This window comes from Lissotriton vulgaris, chromosome 7 (genome assembly GCF_964263255.1).
Source record: "Lissotriton vulgaris chromosome 7, aLisVul1.2, whole genome shotgun sequence".
Classification (NCBI taxonomy): domain Eukaryota; kingdom Metazoa; phylum Chordata; class Amphibia; order Caudata; family Salamandridae; genus Lissotriton; species Lissotriton vulgaris.
In genome coordinates this window covers 1,549,109,249-1,549,129,363 of record NC_141695.1, presented here as the reverse complement: position 1 = coordinate 1,549,129,363, position 20,115 = coordinate 1,549,109,249, and the positions used below count along the sequence as shown (strand labels likewise).

The window sequence follows — 20,115 nt, the reverse complement described above, 5'->3', positions numbered from 1 at the left end:
ACAGTGCCCCCAGATGAGTATGGCCCCTAACTGAAGGAATTAAGCCCAGGCTTCAATGAAGAGGGGGGGGTCTTAAAATTCTTCCTAAATGGTAGGAGGACCTTCTCAGATCGGAGAGGGGATGGGAGTCTATTCCATAATTGTGGAATGCAGATGGAGAAGGCCATCCCTCCTTTTTCCATGAGGTTGAACCGTGGGCAGGGTAGGTGGTTCCCCCGCGGAGGAGCTGAGGAGCTTAAAGAGCAGCTTGGGACATACTTCACAAGGCACTCTTTGATCTACCTTGGGGCTTGTCCATGTTGAGCCTTATGGGCAATACAACGTCCTTTGAATTTGGTCCTTTGCTTAATAGGAAGCCAATTACATTTTTGCAGTAGGGGGCAGCTCTTGTATATCTAGGAAAGTTGAAAATCAACATGCCTGTGTCATTCATTACCACCTGAAGTTTGTTTAGCAGATTATCCGGTAACCCAATATAAAGCGCATTGCCATAGTCTAGCTAAGACAAAATTATTGCTGTCACCACCGTTCGCATGGTGGAGAAAAAGAGGATGGGTGAAAGTTTCCTCAATTGCCTTAGTAGGAACACACTTGTCCCAAAAACTGAGGAAATTTGGTTAGACAAGGAAAGATTAGCATACATTTTTATACCCAGGCTTTTTACCACTGGTGCTGGAGACGGAGTGTCTCCCAGCTCCTGTGGCCAAAATTGATAGGACCATGAGTTGTTATCCGTAGTAATGACCAGCACCTCAGTTTTATCCGGGTTGACCTTTAGTGAGTTGAGAGTCATCCAACTTACTACGAATCTCAGAATGTCTTGTACACGTGCATGGGCTTTGGGAGTATTTTCGATTTGTAAGATAATTTGGGTGTCGTCAGCGTAGTTAAACACTTGACAATCCATCCCGGCCAGGTCCATCACCAGAGGGCGCAAATAAATGTTAAACATAAGTGGTGATAAAGCGGACCATTGGGGAACTCCACAGGTTATGGGCCTTCTGTCAGACACACAATCACCCATTTGAATTACTTGGGTGCAGTCCATCAGGAAGGAGGCAATCCACTGATGGATCGTCCCATCAGTGCCTATATCCTGGATTCTGGACAGAAGTTGATCATGATTGACCGTGTCGTACACTGCCGACAGGTCTAAAAGGACCAGGGCACCAAGCTTTTTTTGGTCTGCCGTGAACCTGATTTCATCCAGTATGGACAACATCACTATCTCCATGCTATGGTGGGCTCGGAAGCCAGCCTGCCTGTTCCCAAGTAAGTGATGGTCTTCCATAAACCCTGATAAGGTTTTAAGAACATGTTGTTTTGGCCATAAAGGGGAGTTGGGAGATGGGTCTAACATTTTTCATAATGGTGGTATCAGCTCCCACTTTTTTGAGTAATGGAATTACTCTGGCTTCCTTAAATTTCCTGGGAATTATCCCTGTTTCCAAAGAACGATTAACCAGGGAAAGGACTGCTACCTCAATCGCTGGCAGGGCTTGTTTGAAAATCTTTGGGGGGCAGGGATCCACAGGTGAGCCCGACTTAATCTTCGATACAGTGTGGAGCAAAGTATTCCATTATATTCTTGTGTGATTTTGCCCTTACCAGGATCTGTGGATTGGTAGGAGTTTTATGAATGTTAATTAAGATATCCTTGACTTTATCTGAAAAAAAATCAGGAACTTATTACATAGTTCCTGACTAGTAGGGGCTTCTTGCATTTGCTTTTGGCTGAGGTCTTTTAAAATTATAAAATTTCTTTCTTTTTGTTTATTGTTGGCGGCCAGGATCCTGGATTCATAGAATTCGGCCTTCCTTTTAAGGATGTCTTTTTGTAGCTGATAAGTTTGGACCTATATTCCAGAAGTGTCCGTGGCTCGTAGGTTTTATGTCACTGTCTTTCATAGTGGCGGAGGGTCCGCTTCAACCCCCTGAGTTAGCACATGCATAGCACACTACAGCCTCCCACAGCTATTAGATGCCAATGTTCTAAAAGGAAAATCTTGACAGGAATATGATGTCCCTATTGTCATAGTGTAGACTGTAAACATTATGTATAGAAGAAAATAGAACACCTTGACATTGGTAGTTGTGTTGAAAACAACCCCAAGAAACAATGATAGCACCATCCATTAAATCAAAAAAAAGCTGTCTATCTGAATTACTTCTCTGAAGTAAATGTCAATGTTTATATAATTTATAAACTATCAGTAGTGAACAATTACACGTATTTTAGGAAAACAGATGCCTTTCAATCATTCAATTGCACTACATTGTTCTACATAACAATATTTGTTCAGGTAAATGAACTCAGTTCCACATAGGATTTGTTTGGGCAAGTTTAAATAGCCTTACAACGATGAACAGATGTAATCTTTTGATTCTGTGGATCTACCAACATACAGAACATGAAGAGAATTTGTTCTCCCGCTTAGTACACTTCAGCGTGCTGAATATCTGTGTTGCTTCCTGTTGGCCTCTTTTAATATCACAGTGTTTGTACAGACCAAGAAAAGTACATATGTGCCGAAGAGCTCAAATTGTTAAAGAGGATATTGAAAACGAGTTTTTGGTCTTGCTCCAGGCATTGAGCTTTGTTATATTTCGTTCACGCATACAGAAGGAGTGTTTTCGAGTAGCATGGGCATTTTACCTGCTTGGTGTGAGATTACAGGGCAGGATTTAACTACACAAAGAAGGCAATCCTGACATCCTAGCACTAAAAGGCATGAAAATGATTTTTGTTGTCTTGGGAGAAGTTTGAGTACACCTACTTCTCGCACGTAAGTCAGTATCGTCCATTAGCTTTTGTTTTATGCACTTCTAATATTTTTGGAGGTGCAGAAAACCATATGTAAATGTATTAGTATTTGTATAGCGCACCGAATCGACCCGCGAAGGGGTATCTCAGGCGCTTGTACACATACCACTGTGGAACCCTTCCTGGCTTTTCCCTGTGAAGTGCCCACTCCTGGGCACCCCCAAGGTGAAGCCAGGCATCCTAGCGTTGTTGGGGGCTTTGTGGAGATTAAGCAAGCTATTGCCCAGAGTTGCAGAGTGGGACCCATGATTAGAATAGGCACTGAGGCGAGAATTATCAGGTCCACGGAAATTGAGCCCAAGACACGCCGAGGCAGGAAAGGAACCCTGGTCCCGGGCTAGACCTCTGCATCAGGGTCTGCCGCTCTAACCATTGAGCCACACTTCTCCACACATAAACCAGGGTTATGATGCCACCAGGTGAAGATATAGCTGTATGTACAAGTTGCAAGGAGGGTGGTGTATCAACTGTTTGCGTTTTCTGCCATTAGCCTTTATTATGGAATAAAGACACACATACTGTTGTTTGCCTGCGTTTTATGTTCTGTAAAAGTCTGAAGCAAGGGCATAGAAGAAGGGGTTGACTGGAACGTCTCTCTGTAACTAGGTGTGTGCCAACAGCCCCAAACCTCCATATTTTAAGTGCCATTTTCCCTCATAATGTGCCCTCACATTGGACTATAATTATGGGGCGAGCAATTAACAGTCAGAATCACGTTCTCAGCTGCTGGTACATCAGTAGAAGACAATAACACTTGGCTAATATGCTGTTCTTTTATTTGTTTGTTTCAGCTACTGTTAGTTTTGCATTCTGGAAACACAAATTGTGACGAAAGCTTTGTAGACAAATTAGGGAGCATATTTCCTTTTATTTTAGATGTTGGTGATGAATTAAAGTAATACTTACTTAGACTGTATACTTTAATGAACTAAAGCCGGCTCAGTTAAGTACATGGGAGCCTCCGCCAGTAAGGCGGAGGAGCATTGCACCACTCCTTTCAGGAGTGCAAAAAAAAGGAAAAATAAAATGATAATAATACAATGTTAATATAATTTTATTTTTCCATGTTGAGGCAGTTTTGCAGGGAGGGGATATGCTGTTCATAGAGCAGGGGTAGAAGTGGATGGGGCACTTTCTAAGTATGCATGATTGTTTGGCCGGCCATCTAGGGCCTCCCACACTGTCATGCGCCATTTGCATGTTCTCCACCAGGCTTTATTACAGCCTGGGTGGAGAACATACACAGGCTCATACTCTCAATCTGTGTGCCGAACCACGGTGCTCAGATCAATCACAACGCTGCTGTTATGGTTCTTCATTCTGTGTTCATTCTGTGTTTTCTTTCTCCTCTTTGTCCTGTGATCCGCTGTGCCCGCTCCTGCTGTTTCTTTATCCTGCCGCTACCTTCCCTTGCAGCCCCCCCCAGCGTCCATTCACCACCCCGCTCCCACCTCCCAGCTGCTCCTCCCTCCCTTAACCTCTTATATTGAGGTCGCGCGCAGCTGCCGCGCCACTGGCGCACCGCTGTCGCGCTAAAGGCAAGCCCGTCTGCGCCCATCCGTGCCTGGACCGTGCCCAGCGCCAAGACCCCTGGCCCCCGCGAATGCCACGATGCCCACCTCCGCTACGGCTCTAGTACCCTCCACGCACTCAACACCAAACGATCATGCACCTGCTGCCTGGCCATCCCGAAACGCACCCAAGGACCCTTCTCCTGCCGGAACTGCAACTTCACCAGCATCCAGCCCACCAACCCACCCACAGAAGAACCCAACTTCCTCAGATGCATCCTGCTCAGCACCCGCTCCACCCGCAAACACGCCGTCGAACTCTGGGACCTACTCGACACCAACGCCCCAGATGTCGCCTTCCTGATGGAGATCTGGCTCACCCCCTCCTCGGCACCTGACATCGCCATAGCCATCCCGGAAGGCTACAAGATCACCCGCAAAGACTGCACCAACGGGATAGGAGGAGGAATTAACCACAGGAACACTCTCAAAGTCTCCACAAACACCGACGACACCCTCAGCTCCTCTGAACACCTGCACTTCCAGATCCACACCAACCCCAGCACCACCTCAGAGGCACCCTCATCTACAGACCCCCCGGACCTCGACCGGAGTTCAGCTACTCCATCACCAACCTCGTCAGCACACACACCCTCGCCTCTACGGACTACATCCTCCTCGGGGACCTGAACTTCCACCTCGAGAATAACAACCACACCAACTCCTCCACCCTGATCGACAACCTCGGCAACCTCGGACTCAGACAACTCACCACAGCACCAACACACTCTGCCAGCCACACGCTTGATCCCATCTTCTCTGCGAGCACCCACATCTTCTTCGACAGCACCACCAAACTCCACTTGACCGACCACCGCTACATCCACTTCACCTTCCGGAAACCCACCATACACCACCGCACCCAGCAGATGCCTCTCCGCAGCTGGAGCAAGATCACAGAGGACCAGCTAACCGCCACCCTCGCCCATAGCCCACCCGCAGACCAGACCGACCCTGACGCCGCAGCTGGCAGCCTCAGACAATGGATCAACGACTGCGTCAAAACCCTCGCCACGCTCAAGAAGCCCGCAAACACCCACACCAGCTGGTTCTCTGAAGACCTGCAGGCCTCCAAGCGAGCCTGCCATAAACTAGAGAAAAACTAGACCCACAAAAAAACACCGGAAAATACACAGCCCACAGGAACGCCACCCGCCAACACCACCAACTCATCATATCCGCCAAAAGGACCGCCTAGACAACAGCGTACACAAAAGCAAAGAGCTCTTCAGCATCGTGAAGGAACTCTCCAACCCCAGCTCCAACACCAACAACATCCCACCAGCACAAGACCTGTGTGACTCGCTGGTCAGCTTCTTCCATTGCAAGATCGCAGACATCCACAACAGCTTTGGCACCGTCACCACCTCAGCAACACCTCGGCTCCCACGACCACCACCCGCAACTACCGCCTGCTCGCCTGGAACAACAACATCAATGACGACGACACCATCAAGATCATGAACACCGTCCACTCCGGACCTCCGGAAGACCCCTGCTCACACCACATCTTCAACAAAGCCAGCAGCACCATTGCACCCCACCTCAACATCTCCTTCGAGACAGCGACCTTCCCGAGGAGCTGGAAGCACGCAGAGATCAAGGCCCTACTAAAGAAACCCAAGGTGGACCCCAAGGACCTCAAGAACTTCTTAACCATCTCCCTGCTCCCGTTCCCGACGAAGGTCAGCGAAAAAGGCTGTCAACAAACAACTAACCAGTTTCCTGGAAGAAAACAACATCCTAGACCCATCCCAGTGCGGGTTCCGCAGCAATCACAGCACAAAAAATGCCCTCATAGCCGCCACCGATGACATCAGGATCATGCTCGACAATGGAGAAACCGCGGCCCTCATCCTCCTGGACCTGTCAGCCGCTTTCAACAAAGTCTGCCACCGCACACTAAGAGCACGCCTCCACAACACCGAAATCCAAGAGAAGGCCCTGGACTGGACCACCTCCTTCCTCTGCGGGAGAACCAAGAGCACCTACCTCCTCCCCTTCCGCTCCAAAGCCACCGAGATCATCTGCGGCGTACTCCAAGGCTCATCTCTCAGCCCAACACTGTTCAACGTCTACATGGCACCATTTGCCCACGTCGCCCGACAGCACGATCTAAACATCATCTCCTACGCAGATGACACCCAGCTGATCCTCTCGCTCACCAAGGACCCCCCCACCACCAAAATCAACCTGCATGAAGGAACGAAGGCTGTTGCCGACTGGATGAGGGACAGCCGACTGAAGCTGGACTCTTGTCCACCCTAAGCGTGGAAGGGTATTCTCAGATGTGAGACCCTTGCTCATTGCACCATCAGGATTCAAGCAAACCGGGCCGAAGACGGCTGTAATGCCAGAAACCGGTCCCCGGGAGCTTGTTTCCTTCCCAGTGTAAGAATTGGCTTTTGTAGTTTGGTTTGCCCTGTTCCCATCATGCACTGGGACATGAACAGACTAATTTGCATACGGCCAGGTTCTGAAACTGGGATGGTGCAGTGAGCTAAAAAACGGTGTTGGATCTAGCCCTGATCTCTTGACTGGGTGAGAGCTTTCTGTTTAATTCAGAGACTCTGTCCCTCACCACCCCTTGTTGTAAATATTTTTGTCCACCCTAAGCGTGGAAGGGTATTCTCAGATGTGAGACCCTTGCTCATTGCACCATCAGGATTCAAGCAAACCGGGCCGAAGACGGCTGTAATGCCAGAAACCGGTCCCCGGGAGCTTGTTTCCTTCCCAGTGTAAGAATTGGCTTTTGTAGTTTGGTTTGCCCTGTTCCCATCATGCACTGGGACAGGAACAGACTAATTTGCATACGGCCAGGTTCTGAAACTGGGATGGTGCAGTGAGCTAAAAAACGGTGTTGGATCTAGCCCTGATCTCTTGACTGGGTGAGAGCTTTCTGTTTAATTCAGAGACTCTGTCCCTCACCACCCCTTGTTGTAAATATTTTTGTCCACCCTAAGCGTGGAAGGGTATTCTCAGATGTGAGACCCTTGCTCATTGCACCATCAGGATTCAAGCAAACCGGGCCGAAGACGGTTGTAATGCCAGAAACCGGTCCCCGGGAGCTTGTTTCCTTCCCAGTGTAAGAATTGGCTTTTGTAGTTTGGTTTGCCCTGTTCCCATCATGCACTGGGACAGGAACAGACTAATTTGCATACGGCCAGGTTCTGAAACTGGGATGGTGCAGTGAGCTAAAAAACGGTGTTGGATCTAGCCCTGATCTCTTGACTGGGTGAGAGCTTTCTGTTTAATTCAGAGACTCTGTCCCTCACCACCCCTTGTTGTAAATATGAAGCTGAACTCAGACAAGACAGAGGTCCTCATATTCCGCTCCATCCCCTCGGCCTGGGACGACTCCTGGTGGCCAACGGCACTAGGAGCACCCCCTACACCAACCAACCATGCACAAAACCTAGGGGTCATCCTTGACCCCACACTCTCCATGACAAAGCAGGTCAACGCCGTCTCCCCCTCATGCTTCACAGGATCTTCAAGTGGATCCCCACCGAAACTAGAAGGACGGTCACCCAGGCCCTCCTCAGCAGTAGACTGGACTACGGCAACGCTCTCTATGCAGGAGCCCCGAACAAACTCCTGACACGACTCCAACGCATCCAGAACACCTCCGCACGTCTGATCCTCGACATCCCCTGCCGCAGCCACATAACACCCCACCTAAAAGACCTGCACTGGCTCCCCATCAACAAGAGGATAACCTTCAAGCTTGTCACCTATGCATACAAGGCACTCCACAACACCGACCAGCGTATCTCAACAGACGACTCGGCCTCTACACCCCCCCAGCCAGCTCCGCAGACCACACCCTCGCCCCCTGCATCTGAAGAGTGACCACCGATGGTATATCATTTTTCCACCTCGCCGCCAAGACGTGGAACACCCTCCCCATTCGCCTATGGCAAACCGAAGACCTTCTAACCTTCAGGAGACTCCACAAGACCTGGCTCTTCGAACAGTAGCAGCTCCCCCCTCCCCCAGCGCCTTGAGACCCTCACGGGTATGTAGTGCACTTTACAAATGCTATGATTGATTGGTTGATTGATGGTGACAGCAGCATCGTGATTGGCCCAGGGAGCCTGTGTATGCTTCCTGCTTCCATTTAAGGGACTCGTCGGAAGGGAAGCAGATGAGAGATGAGGCCGCCTGAAGCTGTAAGTGATTTTTTAAATTTCTACAACCTGCCCTCGGCGAGCCACCCCGATCCCTGCCAGCTGCCACTGGTTAAGTGCTGATGGAAGGCAGTGAAGTAAAAGCTTGAAAGAGCACCTCATTTTGTTAATCCAACAAAGTTATCTCTACTACATTTAGATTCTGTTATACTGGCTGAGAAGAATGGCTTCACGTGTAGCAGAAATTGATATAGAGTGAAGCAACCTTTGCATGACACACATGCACAGCACATTTATTGAATTCAAAGCAAAGTTTCAGTTGAATAAATTGACCTATATGAGAAAACGTTTAGCAGGTATAAAACATTTTTATTAAACTCAACTTCAACTTTTATCAGAGTGAAGAAACTGATGCTTCCTCCTTTTCATTTTGGTCTTTACTGTCTTAAAAGGGAAGCAGAGGATGGGCAGATATTGGTTATAGTCCTACCGACAATCTCTTGATACCTGAACTAAGAAATGGAATGGGGGATGATGGCCCATTAGGCCAGATGTATTTAGGTAAACACCCATGTACAAATGTGTGCTTTACACATTTTGCAATTTCCAGTAGGTTGCACATTGGCCTACCTCATAAATATTAATGAGGCAGGGCTCGGTTTGTGACACATTGAGAATCACAAAAATCATAGGGATGGTTGCCTGCTGGGTCCGCAGACTACCATGTCTGTGATTGTTTTTCAATAAAGCAATATTTTTTTTAAAATGCAATCCATTGTTCTTAAAAGAAAACAAGAAGCGTTAAAAAAAGATGAAAAGTTTTCATTTTATTTTTCAAGAGTAGGTAGTGGTCCATGGAACCACTGCCTGCTCTTAAAAAAAGTTTTAACAAACAGTTACACAGGGGAAGGGGTCCCCATAGGAACCCCTTCCCATTAACAAAAGGGTTACCACCTGTTTGAAGAAGGAGGTAAAATGCAAATGTTTTGCGACTGCATTTTGGCTGCAAAACATTCACACATACCACTGCGATTCAGGAAGGGACACCCCTCAGAATATAAAAATGCATCTTTTAGTAAAGATGATTTTTATATTGTGTCCTTGAAACTACCACTTTTAGAAAGTGGGTATTTTCTTACTTCGCCATCCTGTGTACCTCTGCTGGTTTTGTGGATTGACTGTCTGGCCTTGGAGTGACAGGGGCTGGGGATGTGCATACACTGTTGGCAACCACTGGGGGGTGGGGTTGGGGGGGGTGAGATGTGTTCTGCCTATCCTGGTTGAGTCAAGGATGGGCTGAATAGACCTGGCCTGCATTTAGAGTAGCGGGAAGACATTTTCTTGCACCAGAAGGAGCCTGCTCTGCCTTACACAATGCTGTCTCCACATCTTGCTGGGGAAAAGCTGGACCAGAGAGGAGAGAACTGGTGAGGACTGAGTCCAAAGCCTTTCTGCCACAGAGAACAAAGGAAAATGCTTTATAAATATTGTGGCCTAGACCCTAGAACTTTTGATCATTTCTGGAATTCAAGAGGAACCTTTGCCAAGGAGAAGAGCTGGAGAAATTGAAGGAGAAGTACTGCCCTTTTGCTGTTTGCTGTCTTTGGCTAGCCTGTAGCAGCTGTTTCTGCTAAAGAAAAAGAAAAGTAACTTTGCTGTGTGCTGTGTCCCATGCTTGAGGAAGATCTCCGAAGTAGAGCTTGCCTCCTGTTCTGTCACTGCAGAGAGCCCCGCCGCATCCAGCACTGCAACCCTGGTCTCATGGACGACAACTGCCACCGCCACCGTGCCTCTGCTTGCACCGTGACCTGTGGGCACTACTCTCTGTACCATCTCACTTCACCCCGCCGCCCTGGTCTCACCTACACCGTCGCTGCCAGCTGATTTTGACACCCGTGACCCCATCATGGCTTGGAGGCACCGCTCCTGAGCCGCAGAATATAAAAATGCATCTTTTAGTAAAGATGATTTTTATATTGTGTCCTTGAAACTACCACTTTTAGAAAGTGGGTATTTTCTTACTTCGCCATCCTGTGTACCTCTGCTGGTTTTGTGGATTGACTGTCTGGCCTTGGAGTGACAGGGGCTGGGGATGTGCATACACTGTTGACAACCACTGGGGGTGGGGTTGGGGGGGGTGAGATGTGTTCTGCCTATCCTGGTTGAGTCAGGGATGGGCTGAATAGACCTGGCCTGCATTTAGAGTAGCGGGAAGACATTTTCTTGCACCAGAAGGAGCCTGCTCTGCCTTACACAATGCTGTCTCCACATCTTGCTGGGGAAAAGCTGGACCAGAGAGGAGAGAACTGGTGAGGACTGAGTCCAAAGCCTTTCTGCCACAGAGAACAAAGGAAAATGCTTTATAAATATTGTGGCCTAGACCCTAGAACTTTTGATCATTTCTGGAATTCAAGAGGAACCTTTGCCAAGGAGAAGAGCTGGAGAAACTGAAGGAGAAGTACTGCCCTTTTGCTGTTTGCTGTCTTTGGTTAGCCTGTAGCAGCTGTTTCTGCTAAAGAAAAAGAACAGTAACTTTGCTGTGTGCTGTGTCCCCTGCTTGAGGAAGATCTCCGAAGTAGAGCTTGCCTCCTGTCCTGTCACTGCAGAGAGCCCCGCCGCATCCAGCACTGCAACCCTGGTCTCATGGACGACAACTGCCACCGCCACCGTGCCTCTGCTTGCACCGTGACCTGTGGGCACTGCTCTCTGTACCATCTCACTTCACCCCGCCGCCCTGGTCTCACCTACACCGTCGCTGCCAGCTGATTTTGACACCCGTGACCCCATCATGGCTTGGAGGCACCGTTCATGAGCCGCATGAGGCAGCGTCCCATCCCGCAATGCAGTCCGGACTGACCAATACCAGCTCCCAGTAACTGGCTCTGTCGCCTGCACCGTGACCTGTCAGCATCGCAACCCTGGTCTCACTGATGCCGCTGGATGACTGTCACTAAGCCACCGCCTGCACGCGACTTGAGGGCACATACCGCTACACTTCCCATAGCAACCGTGAAGGTTGACATGACCAGCCCATGCCAACGTGGCGGGCGCAACACAAAGATACTGTTTACGAGTCTGCCGATGCCACAACTGACGCGCTCGACTGGAACTGTTGGATTCTGTTGTTTTCAGCACCGCTGTAGCACCGGACGGTGCTACCGACTTCAAGGAACAACATTTTGAGGTTATTCTTGCAAATTGCTATTTTTAAATACTGTATTGTGGATTTCTGCAATTTCTGGTCTTTTATTCTAAACTGGTGTGGTGTCCATTTGTAGTACGTAGCTGTATTACTGTATGTGTGCACAAATGCTTTACACACAGCCTCTGTGATAAGCCTGTCGGCTCATGCCAAGCTACCTAGGGTGTGAGCAGGGGTTATTTTAGAAGTGTAGCCCCCTTACCCTGACTTGGAAGAAGGTTCTCTACTTGGACAAAGGTGCAAACCCTTGCCAACTAGAGACCACCATTTCTAACACTTTTGCACTTAATCGGAGTTTTGGTGTACACTAGATATTTGCTGTAATAAACAGTCTGTCCCAGTTGTCACATGTCTAGGTTCCTATTAATGTAGAACATATCTGCATGTCTTGATTTGCCATAATGTTTTGGACTTTTTAAATGGACCAAAAATAATCACACTTCAGAAATCAGAAAAAGTTTGCTATATTACCTGCCTATAAGTCAAACTTAATCTCCTGACTGTCAAATTTGTCCTCATCACCATTAAAACAAGCCTGTTACCTTGGAAAATTATTTAAACTATTTTGAAAGATAGATGATTGGAATATTTAGATGGCACCGGTTCACAGAGCCCATAGTGGCATAATATCACAGGAAGGCCACCCATCAATGCAAGAACATATTCTTTAGTGTATTCATAGAACCAGGTGAACAAAGAGATTGTTATCTTCTACTAGAATTACAAATAACAAGCAATAAGGCTCCAGGTAAAAGCAACCAAAAGTGCCTTGGCAAAGGTCACAGGATTGTAGAGTGGACTACAAAGTAGTAATGTGACCTGTGACGAAGTCTACTACCAAGTGGGGTTATATTTGATTGAAAGGAAAAGAATGTAGTACTGCAAAAACCCCATTAATTTTCAATGCTGTTATCCAGCCGCGGTTGGTAGTGGACTGCATAACCAAATGCGATGCAGTGCACGCAACAAAATTAGTTTTATTTATTTATATGTTTACTTACCTGTAAATCTCTGTAATCCATAGTTTTCTCCGCCCCCCACCCTGCCTTTCCGCCTCCCCACGTCACCCCCCGACAGGTACTCCCACTACCGGGAGAAGCGTGGCTCAATGGTTAGAGTGGCAGACCCTAATGCAGATGTCTGGCCCGGGACCAGGGTTCAATTCCCGCTGCGACGGCTCTTGGACTCAATCTCCCCGGAACTGATAATTCTCGCCTTGGTGCCTAGTCTAATCATGGGTCCCACTCTGTAACTCTGGGCAATAGCTTGCTTAATCTCCACAACGGCCCCAGCAGCGCTTGGATGCCTGGCTTCACCTTGGGGGTGCCCAGGAGTGGACATCTCACAGGAAAACCATGAAGGGTTCCAAAGTGGTATGAATACAGCGCTACGAGACCTCTGGGTAGAAGGCGCTATATAAATACAAACACATTTACTGGCCGTGGCTGCTGTTATCTATGATATGGGAAAGAGTATGCAATTGAAGATACAAATCTTTATTGCAATAAATCTGATTTTCCAACCACTTGACATCATTAGGAACCTTGCAGCAATGGGCTGGATGGACATTTTCCATCTTACTTACAGATAGTCTACCTTGCCTCTTGAGTAGCATGCATTGTTAAATCTGGGGGAAGGTGTGGTTCAGGGGACTAAAGATGGGTCAAGTCCTTCACTAAAGATATTCAGAAAGCCACAACACCAGCAGGTTGACAACATTTTCCCAAACATGGTAGTTTAAATGTCTTCTTTAAGGAATGAAGCTTGGTGGGGCTCCAAGATGGCAGACCAGAGATTTCCAGAAAAAAACGCCTTGTGTTCATATAATTTTTCCTCACATTCTTTTGCTTTCTTTCACAAAGAGGTGATGTAATCGCATTTCTTCAGATTCAATGATAATGTTAATGCCCGACTTTGAACCCATTGGGATTTTTGTACCTTTACCTTTGTACCCACCATGCACTACATTTCAATAGTTTAATCTGGACAGAAGCATAACCCTTGTGAGATCCTCTTGATAAATTCACTGTCGTACAGCAAGAGCCTTGTAAGCATTATGACTTTAAAGTTCATGCTCGCTTAATATCTGTGATATAATAGAAAATGAACAGGGAGGCTTTAAAATATTTGGCCTTGGCATTCACTTTCTTCACTGGTGTTGTGTGTGACCCCATTTTATGTAGCCAGTAGAAGGATTGGTTGTGTGCAATAATGTGCCTACCTACTATAAGTAAAACAGCACAGGCAGCCAATTCTTCATCCAGAAGTGTTAAATATGTGCTGCAGTTACATTCCAAGAGTTCAGGGTAATTTATTCACTTGCTGCAGGTCTTCTACACGTCTGTGCAGTACTTAATTTATGCTGATGATTGATGGTAGGTGCATCAGCACTTCTCACTCGGGACTGGGAGTTTTTTAATTCTCTCTTGGACATTCCTGATTCTCAGTAATAATAACACAGGGCCTGGCTATCGGCCTGTCCTATGTATTAGGTGACAACAGTGATGTCACACTGCACGCAAAGCTTAATTTTAAGGTACTTTGGTCTCGTTAAAGAAGGACTGGTGGTGGAGCATCTGGGAATAGCAAGCCTGTAGTGCTGAAAGTGCTGGAGCGAACACGTCACATTGCATGGTGTGCTGGCTGGTTGAATACTCACCAGAGCTGAACACTGTTTGCAGATGTGCATCAGCTACTGAGTACTCGTGCATAATGACTGTCACAGGAATGATCCGGCTTACATCCATTGCACTCAGACAGTGCACTTTGATGTCCCGACATCTGGACATTGAGGACTACTCCCTACTGCTGCCGCTGATATGCGAGGAGGTGACAATCCTCCTGCTTTCCTCCCACACTAGGGAAGGGGACATCTAAGAGAGGACACCAAGCCAGAAGTTGAGTCAAGAATATATTCAGAGAAGAATGTCTCCTTAGTCTGGGTAGCATGCGAGAAAAGACAGGATATGTTGTAGGGAAAAAGAGTGGGCCAGTCTACCTGTGCTCTGCTTATAATCCTGGTGAATGAGTGGACAGCATGACCCTTGAGGAAGGAATGTGGGCCGTTTTCAAAGGCCACTGGGTCAGATATGAGAATATATGAGATAGTCTTGTTTTTGTTAGCTAGCCTGTCACTTCCAAAGATGGTCCATTTACCAAGATCATCAGAGAATGGCTGCTTTGAGATTGCCTGAGCTAGAGCTATGGTTTCAGAGGTCGCAGAAATAACGGGGACAGGTTAACTCTGTGTAGAGGAAGGAGTAGATTCCGAGAGATGAGGCTTCAAGAGCACAAGACTGTGGGTGGGTACACATGATCAACTAACACTTAGATGCCTTCTTATCACCCCTGTACTGCATTCCCATCCAGCCATGGCCACTGAATCCCTGGAGATCCTTTCCAGTTTTCCTCTGCATGGCACAAAGATTGTCATTCTTGTTAAAGAAATACTGTCTCAGCATCTGTAAAGACTGCAGTATATCCACAAAAAATGCGACACTTAAAGCAACAGAAGGGCCAGAACCTTTACAAAACGTGTCTTTCTGAGAACAGAAATGATGAGCTGCTGCACTGAAAACCTTATAACTGGATGTGACAGCCTACAACCTTTTTTTCTCTTTCTACCCCTGTGCTTCATTTCCTCCTCTATGCTAAGTTGTGCTCAATTTTGCCTCCTCTGGACATGTCACCACCCATTGCTCCAGTTGTACATAAAGGCCTCCCATGTGCCTCCAGTGGTCCATCCCAGCAAATCATCTTCCTCTCTCTTTTTCCCGTTGCTTTCCTTGAGCCACCACAGCCCTCCCCTGTGGCACCCTAGTTTGTCTAATTCACGTGAGTCCCATCTTCCCATTTACCATCTTCATCACCTGCCTCTCCCCTTTTTTACTGTGCCACCTTGGTGCCACCTTTTCTTTCACCATGCCTATTGTCACTTCTATGTCCCAGCTTTACCACCTCTTGCCTTTTCTATTCTATGTGCACTGCTTTGCCTTCTCTGTATCTTACCATTGGTCCACCTCTATCTCTAGTCAGCCATTCCACGGCACTCCCGATTTGAAAACTGCAGCTTGTGCCAATCATGGCTGCTGTGTCCACCAAATTGTCTCCTCTCTTCCAGTCATTCCCTCGTTGTGCCAGCCTTTTCCTTACATGTGCCTTCCGTTTGTTTCATACTTGCCCTGGGTAAACACTGGGCTTTTCCTTAGGCCGTTGTTATTTCCTGTCTTATGCTGACTCACTTGAATAGCCTTCTGGCAACTCACTGAGCTGTGTCTCACCACTCCCTGCATCGTCATCACTCCACTCCCTCTCTCAATGACAGTTGGTGCTTTCTGCAACTGGAACCAGAGTGAACAAGGAGTGTCCTAGAATGGTAACTTTCTGAGGTGGTGGGGGCAGGAGATTCAAGCGAAAGTGATGTCAGGGCAATGGCCTTTTATGCTCCAGCTGTGTAGTTAAGATACAACCTCAAAGCCCTCTACTGGCGCCCCATCCAGAAAAGATGCCAATACAAGCTACTGACCAATGTCTATAAAGTCCTCCATGACCTACGGCCTTCCTACACGAACCACCGCCTGAACTTCCACCTACTTCCCAAGAACCTCCACTCCGCTCAACCTTGTCATCGCACAAATATCTTCCATCCGAAGCTGCCACACAGGAGAACGCTACTTCTCCCAGCTCGCCGCCAAATCCTGGAATCCCCTTCCCTCCAGCTCTGTACTTCACCATCATTGACTCACCTCAGGAAGGGACTCAAGATCTGGCTTTTCAATTGATTCCCACAGCTCAGAGCCTGGATACCCTTGGCTGATAAGCCGCACTTTATAAATACTGATTGATTGATTGGTTGACCTCCACTGGTGGTTGAGGTGTTGTGGATCCATAAGGTAGTAACGCCCTTCCTAAATAATCCCGGCTTACTAACACAATTGCTTTCTCTCCAGGACTACCATCCAAGGCATAGTGTACCAGCCACTGGGACCAAATGTCCAGAATATTAGAATAATTATTTTGTGTTAGTCATAAACAAACACTGCTTTTTGTGTTTATTTATGAAAAACAGAAAAATGCAGACTGGATGGGTCCTTTCTTGACTGTTTTGAAGAAAGCGGTATTGTGTCAGTGGGAGCACATACGGCAAACCATCGCCACTTTTGAACTTTAAATATGCCAAGCCTCTGCCTCACAAGTGGGCAGCAACCAGTTGCAACATAAGTCCCTAAGGAAGGCTAACATAGGTAAAGCAATAAGGCAAATGAACAGACTTGGTTGACTGGTTGTTCTTAGGTGCTACAAAGGTCCATGCATTTAAAATATGTTACACCTTGTTAAGGTACAACATATTGACAGCTATGGAGCAATGAATAGGTTTGGATACCACTAAAAATAATAAGGGGCCTGATTTAGTATTTGACTGTTGGGTTACTTTGTCGCCAACATGGAGGATATCCATCCGCTGCATACCAAGGGTATTATATCCAAAGGCACTTGTGATATGGCGGAGACAACATCTGTCATGTTTATGGTGGAGTATACTATCCACCAACTATAAATCAGGCCCACAATATGTAATATGGCACACACACCACCATTTATCAAAACTATTGCCAAAAAGTATTCTTCAAAAGAAATACATTCTGGAGTTTAAAATAAAGTCAGTGTTTAGTGAATATTAGAATGGATTAGTGTTTAGTGAATATTAGAGTAAATTTATTAGATGAAACTATCAAGTCAATGTATTACTAATTGGTTAGTGACACTCTTAAAAAACAAGCTACAGATGGCACATCTTCATAAACACAGTGAAACTTATCCTACATATTTAGTAAGGCTGATCAGCAATCGGCAAACTGTTCAGGTGCTTCTGATTAAGAATCATGAAGATTTCAACCTGATTTTCTCAAACATTGCCTCCATGTTTTGTGAAGAAATGAGCCATCTGATGCTAGTTAGGAGGTTATGCTCCCTTGGGGGCTTCATACAGACCTTGTGCCTAAACAGCCTGCTTAAAGTGCCCTTTCTTGTATGGGGGCTCTCAGATGTCTGTACGCTGGATCCTCCCGTTGTGGTTTCTGTCTTCAGTTGCAAAGCTGGTTGCCCACCTTTGGCCTTCTCGGATTTTGATGACTTTTTTGTAAAGCCAATTTTTGGAGATCTCTTACATAGTCCATTTTCTTTTTTCTTTGAAGGACATAGTAAGACATGAATATTAGATATCACTCGCTGCTGCGTAAGATCAATTTGTGACACTTTTTTGCAGCACTTAGAATTACACAAGGAATCATCATTTATCATTCAGAGAAACAGGTATTGTAACTTGTCTGGTTAGCCCTGTGTATACCTGAAAGTAATTCGACTCCATATGTTTATATTAGGCCTGTTACAAATGCTTGTAAAAGTGATAACGGTGGAAAATGAATGTGCACATAACTTGAAGTCAAATTATGCATATTAAGTCAGTAAGAAAATAAGTATTACTGGAGTCCATCAATATGTATTCAGTAAGGGTTGCATATTGGAAAAATCATATGTACTTCTTTTTACTAGACGCAAACCGTCATCGAATAGTTGGTAAAATGAGTGGTGCAACATAGACATTGGCATCACATTTTTGAAAAAAAATTATAAAACATAAAAAAGCAATACAAATTTAGAAATGCAAAAAAGAGTTTCTCCTGTAGAGGAGGCCATTGTGGTAAAGGGGAGAGGAAAAGGATATAGGTACTAATTTAAGGTATATATAGGATTAGTGGTACAGCAAGTTCCCTTGCTGTGCTGCCCTGCGCCACAGGGAAAGGGCAGGAATGCACTGCATTTACCCAATACGTGCATTCCTGTCCTTTCCCCCTATGCTGGAGTCGATTTGGCTGCCTAGTGCCAATGCAGGCACCCTGGTGCCTGTGATTGGCGGCAGGATTGTTTTTGTGCAGGGAGGGGCCCCTTCTCGCACAAAAACAATCCAGCGAGGCGTTTTCCTCTTTCTCTGTGTGCTGCAAAAAATCGAGGAGAAATAAAGATACTTTTCCTCATAACACCTCCTCCGGGGAGCTGTAAGATATTGAGGCATTCCTAGGTTTAAAACACCTTGTAAAACTGGGAATGCGTCAAAAGCAATGGAAGTTGTGTGGGAACACCCACTGCAACGCCCATAAAACACCTCCCTCGCGCAGTTAGGCAAGGCAGCAAAATGCCTTACTTTATATCTATGGGGACATTAAAAAATCGCACAAAGTGGCATTGTGTGGCCTCATAAATTTGATTTGGTGGTTTGCACAGCAGTTGCATCACAAAAAGTGATACTAGAGCAGTGCAATGTGCTCATAAATATGCCTCTCAGTGCAGCTGGGAGAACAGAGTGACTTTTTGCAAGAGGTGCAAAGACAATAAGTTAGGGCATGAGAAATAAAATGAGGCAAGGTCAATAAGTGCTGGCGAGCATAGAAAGAATGTTATGGGTCTTCCCATAAAAACATATAATATGGGGTTAGGCATCAACAAGTACACATCATGAACAGCAGCATTGATAATGCAAAAATCAAGCCTTATTCCACACTTCACTTCAGTAGGGGGGTGAGTCGTGAATTAAATATGAGTGGACTTAAAACGCTTGAAATACTGAAATGTCACAACCAAAAATATAATAAAATGCTGGATCCAAGTATGATTTCTCGGTTTGACTCATATTGGATTTTCCAAGTATTTCCAAAAACAGTTTATTGTTGTTCGTAAGCACATTTTGGTCCTGATATTAGAGTAAACTTATTAGATGAAACTATTTAGACAAGCCCCTATCACCATAGGAACGTCACTTTTTCCCAAAATTTCTGTGGGAATAGGGGCTTCGCTTTATTCACAAGATGGTGTTAACCCACTAAACATGGCTTAATTCCGCCTTGTGAATAAAGCACCCGTTCATGCTATACTTAGCATGAAAGGGGTGGGCAATGGGTGTTGTGGTGGGTGTTCCGCCATGGCACACGTTGATTTTGAGGCTGCCCCATATTTACAAGGGTGGCATAAATATGGGGCAGCGCAAAAAATAAGACCAGGGAAAATCTGGTCTTAAACAGGTGAAGCAAGGAGAAATGCTTTATTTCTCCTCGTTTTTGATGTTTCTATGTCTGCTGCATAGTAAGAGCAAAATGCCCTTCCAGCACATAAACAATAATTTTAAAAATGACGAGTTGCAGTTTGTATGTATGCTGCACGTGCAGAACACATAAAAGTTACAAATCACTATTTACGATTGTTTATGTGCACGAAGGGACAACTTCCTGCACATGAACATTAATCCCCCCCCCACAACGCAGACACCCTTGCACTTCATTTTAAGGGTGTCTGCTTTGGAGCTAGGCAGCTAAATTAAGAGCCAGCGCAGGGAGA

The 20,115-nt window shown here is 46.3% G+C and overlaps 1 protein-coding gene across 4 annotated transcripts in view; it reads right to left on the bottom strand.

The window, feature by feature from the left end:
• The window catches only part of BCAS1 (brain enriched myelin associated protein 1), a 505,437-nt gene that overhangs the window by 141,955 nt on the left and 343,367 nt on the right, over positions 1–20,115 (bottom strand). For 2 of the 4 annotated variants that reach the window (XM_086932442.1, XM_086932443.1), the window contains exon 7: positions 17,719–17,913. The exons of the other annotated variants lie outside the window; for them this stretch is intronic. In XM_086932442.1, the coding sequence (XP_086788568.1) occupies positions 17,719–17,913 (195 nt within the window). The remainder of the gene's footprint in view (positions 1–17,718; positions 17,914–20,115) is intronic. 4 annotated transcript variants of the gene reach the window in all.